This window comes from Tupaia chinensis, unplaced genomic scaffold, assembly GCF_000334495.1.
Source record: "Tupaia chinensis unplaced genomic scaffold, TupChi_1.0 Scaffold140391_1, whole genome shotgun sequence".
NCBI classification, from domain to species: Eukaryota; Metazoa; Chordata; class Mammalia; order Scandentia; family Tupaiidae; genus Tupaia; species Tupaia belangeri.
Window position 1 is genome coordinate 616,168 of NW_006200268.1, and position 8,870 is coordinate 625,037.

Here is an 8,870-nt window from a genome sequence, read left to right on the forward strand (position 1 = left end):
CACACAATAAAGAGGAAATATGTTTTTTCCTCAGTCACTTGGACCAGAAGCAAAGTCACATCTTATTGCCCTCCACATTCCTGGGCACCCTTGACCACAGTCCCTCTGTACATCTCCCATACTTCTATAATGCTTTGTGGGAACCTTGGTCCCCACAAAGGCTTAGGCATTGGTCTGTCTAAGGAGGATGCCTGATTCAAAGGGGACACACATGCGAACACTTCCCTCATCTGGGGTTCTCATCCCATCTCCTGATAATTTCCCAAGGAAGAGTGACCAAAAGAGCTTTACCCAAGTAAGAGAAGCACTGAGCATAATGAGTCCTTGGATAATTAACTTTCATGTAAATACTATTCCTTTTCTTGGATAAGCCATCAGCCTCCAATTTAACTGACTTCTTGGATCTCGGCCCCACTCCTGTGTCATAGACAAAATCTTGTCTTTAAATGGAAGCTCAAGAATGAAGTATTCCCAGGAACCAGCAGTTAGCATAATGGCTGTGTTGCTAGACTCGCACATAGTCGACTGTGGTTCACATCCCGGATCCGGTGGCTTAAAACTCATGCCAGGCTTGTATGAGTGCATGCCCAAGATCCTGAGAGGAGAGTGGAGGAAAAGGGATTGCAGCGTGACCATCCCCCCTGGGGGTGATTTCTTGCTTTCTGAATCTATGTCTCTCTCTGTCTGCCTGGCGAGCACACGAGCCCTATAGCGAAAAAAAACCTCCAAAAAGAAGAAAAAAAGAAAGAAAAAAAAGAATGAAGTATTCCCTCCACTGCCACTGTCAATCCCATCAGCCTCACCCCTGCCACAAACTCTTCTATGTGGCTCCACTTTCTGATGCACAGGCAATTCCTAGGTAGATAATTAAAATCCTCCCACAGACATGTTCATACTATTTATTGTTGCACTTCATCCAGGATATAAACATGCATGGGCATGTGAACACACTTCTCAGGTTTATTTTCTCCCTCGGTGTCCATCAGGGTGTCTCTTCTGGTATCTTACTGTCTGCACATTGTTTTCTGCACAGGAGACCATCACAAATGCCTCTTTCCTGGATCAGAAACAAATTCCTAGGAGCTGCCCTCCTTTTATGTAATGTTTAGGATAGCACAGGACCCAGCTGAGAGAATCCCCAGAGACCTGAAATACACAAGCACACAGAAGAAATACAACTTCTCTGAGCACTATTACAACACTTTCTTCTCTTTCCAAGGCCTCACCAGCAAAGATTGTCCTCTCCCTTCCCCACCTAAGTTCTCTCAATGTAGATCAAACAGTCAGAAATTCTTCACAATCTCTGCCTCTTGTGCCTCCATTCTCTGTCAAACTGCCCTCAGCCAAGGAAGTTCACAAGAGATGCGAAAGGAGAGTGGTTATGGACAGTACACAATTGTTGGGACAAAGGTATCAGGCACTGCTTCAGGACTTGTAGACCATTGTGGAAAGGGAGTCAGGCATGATAGTCAGGAACCAAAACCTCGGGGATGGGAGGATAGAGCTGAGTCTACTACTCCAAAATGCACTTCAGAGAAGCAAAACAGAAGGTTCAACTCTAACACTGAGTGAGTGTCTGTGCATGTTCCACTCTGCTTCTGTGACCTTGAAGCTTCTCCAGCTCTATCTTGTTCTGTCCTGTGTCCTCCTCGAGCACCTGGGTTCAGCCACTCTCTCTCTGCATTGGAGGCTCAACTTCTGCATGTGTGATAGGTGACTGACTACATATGTTTCAACACTAACTTCTGGGCTTCACACTTGTCTTCTTGGTTCCCTACCACATAGTACTATGGGGATTGCACCACAGGTCCTCACTGATGATCTGTTAGAGGAACAGAGAAGTCAGGCAGGTCAGGATTCCAGCTCCTTTCCCAAGTGGCTGGGGAATCTTCCTAGGGCACAAGTGATTACTTCCCTGTAAGGCCCCACCTCATCTATCTGGTTTGATCCTACAAAGTTGTGCTAAGAAAACCAGTGGAAAAATTCCTGTCATGCATGGTGCCTGTGGATGAAAGCCTCATGTGCATGATTCAGATACTACTGAATTAAAGCGGAATGAGATGCTCTGTATCCTTCAGGAAGAGGAGTATATGGAACAGGGATGAGTTATGCTGGCCACAATCAAAAATTAACCTCACTACCAGCCTGGGTACTACTTCTTATCATTAGTGCTACAGATATATTTCTTAATGATCACTCTGTTCCAGGAGTAGGGGCTAAGCCAGAAGATGATCTTGCAGCTGTGTTTGGGATGACTAACTTTCTCCTTCTGCCAAATAAAGGGCAGAAAGTTATGTTCACTTTCCACTACCCAGGTCATCTGCCTTTCATCTTTGCAGGGATCAATTCATTAATTCTTTCCCTTCTGCTTCTCCACTCAACCCTTCAAAATCAGCCTCCTTCATTTCACTACCAGTTTGATCATTTAGCTAAGTTTGTCTTTACCTTGCTCACTGATCACAGATGACAACTGGCAGTGATTCACAAACTGACATAGGTCAAATAGCCTTCAGCTGCTAAATAAGTAGGAGCCAGAGGCAACACAACAAGGGCAACTCTTTTTCTTGGCAGGAGAGAGGTTTTCGCTATAGGGCGTGTGCGCTCACCCGACAGACAGAGACCGACAGAAAGCAAGAAATCACCCCCCCTGGGGGGGGTCATGCCGCAATCCCTTCTCCTCCATTCTCCTCTCAGGATCTTGGGCACTCATGCACATGCGCCTGGCGTGAGTTTTAAGCCACCGGGTCTAGGACGCGAACCGTGGTTGACTACGTGGGAGTCCAGTGACATAGTCATTAGGCTAACTGCTGGTTCCCAGCAAGGGCAACTCTTGACAGCAGCCAAGGGTTCTGAGGCATGCCTTGTAACTCCTAGCACTACATGAGCTGGGTATAGCTGAGGCCCATGTAGTCCCTAAGATCTCAGGTCCCCAACCCATGTGTGTGTGTGTGTTTATGTGTGCCATGTGTCTTTTTAGTGTGCGTCTTGGGGGAGGAATTCTGAAAGAGCATGGTTGCTAGGGTTCCTGAGTGTTCTTCTTTGTGTGTGGAGTACTGGATGGACTTAAACTTACTTCTCAAGGTGAATCCTCCCAGCCCTGACTGGCCTCAAACACTCAAATTCCTTTACCAGTAGCACCATCCCTAGGATCTACTCTGCGATCTTATAGTGTCTGCTCTCAGTGAGACTCCTTTGTAGAATTCAGACCTCTGGTTCACAACGTCATCCCTGGTTCCATCTATGTCTGTGTCACCATGTTTGGGTTCTTAAATATCTCTGTCCCTTTCTGGCTGCAGTCCTGGCCAATTCCATCCTTGGGTCTTTTGGCCCAGGTATAAATAACAGTCGCTAGGCAGGACGAGGGACAAATGACAGAACAAATGTTCAGAAGCAGGGGGAAGACATACAGATGGGGAAAGATTGAGTCATAGGGAGTTGGTGGGAGTGAAAAGAGACATAAAGAAGAAGACTCCCCAGACTGGGTTGTCCAACCTCCTCACGAGAGACAGGCCAGAAGAGAGAGAGAGACACGGACATATGTAGGCCAATCTGAATATGCACACAAGGTGATAAAAGGCCAAAGGTCCCAACAGTCAAAGCATAGAAATCCCTGTATTGATTCTGAGGAAAGAAGATAAAAAATGGCAGGGACTATCACAGGGATCACAGGGAACTTGCCTCTGTAGGCCCTGAATTTGACAAGAGTGGGTCAGGGAGAGAAAAACCTGGGCCCTTCCTTAGGAAAAAACTCAGACAATAGACCTTCTGTTGAGTCCCTGATGAGCCTGCTACCCAGTGCTCTGGAGACAAAAATAGTGAAGCTGTCCTGCATCTTCGTAGTGGACACAAGACCAAGAGTGGTCACAGGATATGGTCCACACTGGACACTGTCCTATGCTGGCCTGGATGAGTCTTATGCTCAAGCCCATATGCTGGAAGTGAAGAAGTCCAGTGGATGAGCAGCCAGGTTGCCTGCCATGTGCTATGTTCCACCTCACAGAAACCATGCCCCTGCAACTTCATTTCTTGTCTTCCCCAGTCACCACAGATTCCAGCTGGTGGCATCTGGGAGCCACCTAGTCCCCTAGTTGTGGCAAAGAGAAACTGGTAACTCCTGTCTGGTCTACATCTAGTCAGCATGGGACAGTCATAGAGACAGTGGTCCCAGCAGGTCCATCCATACTCCCTCGCTGGAGTACCAGCTGGAGCCTCCTCCAATGGGTAGAGTTGGATCACAGATTTTTAGATCCAAAACCTAATCCCTAGATCCAGGGACTCTGACCATCTTGCCCTCATTCCTGAAGGGAGTATGTTTTGCTGTCCCAAGTGGGGATGAAGGAGTTCATGTGTGTCAGGAGTGTTAGTACTGGCACATCATTTGCAGGGATGTCCACATTTGAACCATTTTACTTCTGGAGAGGGAAGGAATCTCAGAGAAAACACTGCAATTTCCCTTCTTCACCAGCGTAGTCAGCCATTTCCCCAATTCCCAAATGCATAAATGCTTCTGCAAAGCAGTCAGTGGTTTGAGAACAAACACCCTGAGCCTCATAAATGTGATATTTGAGCCTCACAGAAGTTCCATGTGAGGCTCAAAACAGCTGCTATGCTTGCACCAGTTCCTTCTCTGGGGCACAGCATGCTGAAAATTCCCCACCAAATGAAAAGGCCCTGGGTCTTTGTTGCAGAGTACACGTGGTCAAAAGAACTTTTTCCAGGTAAAGGGAAAACTGAACATCTTGGGTGCTTGTTTAACTAACTCTTTTCATAGAAATATCATTCCTTTTCTTGCATGAGTTATCAAACGTCCAACTTCACTGGCTTCTTGGTTCTTTGCATCCACCTCTGCCCCATAAGCAGAAATTTGTCTTCAAATGGAACGCAAAGCAGGAAGTACCCTTCCATTGCCATTGCATCCACTGGTCCCCTCACCCCCACTCCCACCACAACAATTCTCTTCTGTAGCTCTCCCTCCTATACACATGGACAATTTCTAGGCAGAGAATTAAAACTCTTCCATAGACATGAACTGTGGATTGCCGCATTCTATTCAGGAAATGAACACACACAGGAGTACATATGCATGTTCTGGATTTATTTCCCCTTTGATATCCTCCCAGGTATCTTTCCTGGTGTCTTGTTGACTGCACATTGTTTTCTGCTCAGGAGACCATCGCAAAGACCTCTCTCCTGGTCTGAATCAGCTTCCTAGGAGTTTCACTGCTCTAAGGTAACGTCTGGAGCTGTGTCAGACCCAGCTGAGAGAACTCGGAGAGCCCTGAAACACAAACACACATAAAAAAAGCAACTTTAATATACCAAGCACTGTTATAGCACTCTGCTACGTTTTCAAGATCCCACCAGCAAAGACTGTCCTGTCCCTTCCACATCTAAGTTCCTTCAATGTTGTTCTTGTGGTTCAAATGGTTAAACTCTTCTCCATGATCCCTGACCCTCAGTGCCCTAATCCTCTGTATGACAGCTCTTGGCCAAGAAGGTGCATGAGAAAAGTGACAGGACACACTGCTTATAGAAAGCAGACAACTACTGGTACAAAGGTATCAGGCAGCACTTTTGAGACTGACAGGCCATTGTGGAAAGGGGGCTAGGCATGACAGTCAGGAAGCCAAAACTTCAAGGACTTGAGGGTGGATCTGAGCTGACTGCACTTCAGAGAAGCAAAGCTGAAGGCTCAGCTCTGCTGCTGTGGGAGTTACTGTGCACACTCTACCCTGCTTTTGCGGCCTTGAAGCTTCCCCAGCTCTACTTTGCTCTGTCAGGCAGTCTTTATCTGTCTGAATCCCTCTAAAGCCAAGAGTAGGTAGGTTTAGCCACTCCTTGCCTGACAAGAAACCTCAATTTCTGCATGTGTGACAGGTAATTAACTACATGTGGTTCAACGCCAACTTCCTGGGTTTCACACCTGTCTCCGTGGTTCCCTGTCATGTAATACGGCAGGGGATTGCGCCACAGGTCCTCAGTGATGATCTGTTAGTGGAACCAGTACAGGTCAGGTCAGGTCAGGTCATGATTTCAACCCCTTTTCTGAGTGGCTGGGGAATCCACCCAAGGCATGCCTAACTACTTCTCTGCAAGGTCCTACCTTAACAATCCAGTTTGATTCTGCAAAATTGTGCTCAGAAAACCAGTTGAAAAAGTTAATGCTGCTGTCATGGTGCCTGCGGGTGAGAGCCTCTTGCATGTAATCTTGATACCACTGAATTGGGGTGGAGTGAGATGCTCTGTAACCTGCAAGTAGACGAGTATGGGAGAAGGGACAGGCTGGCTACAACCAAAACTTCAACCTCATTACCAGTCTGGGCATCACTTCTTACCAGTGGTGCTAAGGAGATATTCCTTTATGATAACTCTGTTCCAGAAGTAGGGATTTAGTCGGAAGAAGAACATGATCTTGCAGCCATGATTAGGATGCCTACTTTCCTCCACCTGTCAAATAAAGGCCGAAAAGCTATGCTCACTTTCCACTATACAGGTCACCTGCCCTTCTTTGGAGGGATTAATTCATTAATTCTTTCTCTTCTACTTCTCCATTCAACCCTCCCCAATCAGCCTCCCCCATCACACCTCCAATTTGATCATGTAGCTAAGCATGTCTTCATCTTGCTCACTGATCACAGATGATAACTGGGGATGATTCACAAACTGATGTAGGTCAAGGAGCTTTCAGCTGCCATGGTAGGAGTAGCCAAAGACAATACAGCAAGGGCAACTCTGTAGAGCAGCCAGGGGTTCAGAAGCCCACTCCACCCCTCTTGGCACTACATAACCTGAGTACAACTGATTCCCATGTTGTCCCTGAGATCTCAGGCTCCTGACCTGCATGCACACATGTGTGTGCATGTGTTTGTGGGTGTGTATAATTCTAATATATCATGGTGAAAATGTCTCCTGGCCTCTGTTCTTTTTTATGAAGACAGCTGGATAGACTTGAATTTCTCAAGGTAATCTGACCAGCCCTGACTGGCCATGGAAACACTCGAGCTCCTTTACCAGTAGCACCATCCCCAGGATCTTTTCACTGATCTTATAGTGTCTTCTATCAGTGAGATTTTTCTATAGAACTCAGACCTCTGGTTCATAACGCTGTCTGGCCATCCCTGGTCCCATCCTAGGTCCCACTGAAGCTCTGTGTCACCATATTTGGGTTCTTGGACGTGTCACTGGCCCCATTCTGTATCAGATTTGTTGCACTGCTGCTTCTTCTATGGCTTCCCAGTTTCCTCTGGTCTATTTACACTGCCCTCCACAGAGTCCACTTACTCACACTGACCCCCTGGACAGTCAGAGGCCAGGTTTCAAAGGATACAGCTTGGGCCCAGAAACCAGGGATGGCCTGGATGAGGGTGCTTCTGCGATCCAGGTGAGACTTCCGCCTCTGCCCCAGCTTGCTTTTCAGACGAGCGAAGGCCCTGCTAGCTCGTGCATTCAGGGGTTCCATATCTAGCTGAAGGGCCCCCAGCTCCTCCAGAGGCTGCGGGACCCTGGTGGAGCCCCCTGGGGCCTGCTCTCCTTCAGGCGGCTGCTTGTTCTCCTGCTGAACAATTAACTCCACCTCCTGCACTATGTCTTCCACGACTGTCTCGGCACCACTGTCCTGATCCGACCCGACCTGACCTGACCCGGCCAGCCGGGTCCCACCCAGCCCTCCCTGCCTGTCCAATCCGCCTGTACGGTGATTTTTTCCACCCGGGCCTCCCTCCCCCGCACAGTATCCTTGAGCCAGATCAGAGTGAAATCGGCACCGGGCCCACCCTCCACCATCTGTGCCACTTCCACCATCGACTCCACCCTCAGGAGGCCTCTGGGGTTCATTCCCCAGCAGGCCCTGGGCTCTGTGCCTCATGCAGGCCCCAAACCACATACATTTTCTGTGGGTTCCACAGGAACATCTTGGTACTCATCTCCGTGTTCCGCTTCACTAGCCATATGTGACTAGATATAGGCTGAATCATTTGAGGGTGGGAGGTTAGAGAGAGGATATTAGCAGACCACCAGAGCCTTTCCAACGTGGTCTGCTGACTCTCATACCTTCCCGGGATTTTCAGGCTGGCTTGACCACAGCGGACTCCTCAACCAAAAATCCGGATAGGAGGTATTACTAAGTCACGCCCTCTAGGCTTGACTTCCGGCCCTAAACCATCTTGGGCCAATCAGGGCCCTGGTTCTGGGTTGGGCAGCGCTAACTTGGTGGGGAGGGGTGAGGACGTTAAGGGCGGCGCCTGTTGGGCAGTTAGAGGAAAAGCCGGTAGGACTGGTAAATGTGGGTCGTTAAGGCTGGTAGGCACGCACGTAGAGGTCACAGGGGCGGCAGCATCCTGTTTACCAGCTGCAACCCCACATTATCCTACTCTTCTCCAGCCCCTATACAACAACCAAAGACTCCTCCAAACCTCTCCCCATATCCAACAAATCTCCTAGAAGGCCTCCTCGGACTCATGTGCCCTAAACTGAACCTGCACCATTCTGCCCACTGGAAATCTTTCATTATGTGTGGGACCCCATGGAAGTCTCACCAGCAATGCTCAATAAAAATTCCCCGCCCAGGTCAGATATGTTGATGTCTTGTTCTTTTTTTCATTTCCACTGTGCAGCCTGACCAGGGCAATTCGAAATGTCCAAACACACAATGCGTGTGCACTGTAAAGCTTGGGCACTAGTGTCTCGGAACCCTTAAGGCCCGAAACCCTTGCATTTCCACACCAGACATATCAAAAAGCCCAAGTGAATTATCCCATATGGGCTGACAACAGACTTACAAAAAAAGAGAAAAAAAAAAAGAGGCTTTGAAACAAGATAAGATGGTATAGATGACAACCTGGGCTCCACTGCCTGGAGATCCAGGCAGGCCA

The 8,870-nt window shown here is 48.2% G+C and overlaps 1 protein-coding gene across 1 annotated transcript; it reads right to left on the bottom strand.

The window, feature by feature from the left end:
- Positions 1-5,087: 5,087 nt before the first annotated feature.
- Positions 5,088-8,243, bottom strand: LOC102478836 (testis-specific Y-encoded protein 3-like). Its single transcript, XM_006162721.2, has 8 exons — positions 8,050-8,243; positions 7,885-7,964; positions 7,328-7,552; positions 6,586-6,663; positions 6,336-6,447; positions 6,104-6,249; positions 5,924-5,988; positions 5,088-5,278 (listed from the first exon to the last, which is right to left on the bottom strand). The coding sequence occupies exons 2-8, from the start codon at positions 7,945-7,947 to the stop codon at positions 5,218-5,220; spliced, it is 750 nt and encodes a 249-aa protein (XP_006162783.1). The 5' UTR covers positions 7,948-7,964; positions 8,050-8,243; the 3' UTR covers positions 5,088-5,217.
- Between the last annotated feature and the right edge of the window lie 627 nt (positions 8,244-8,870).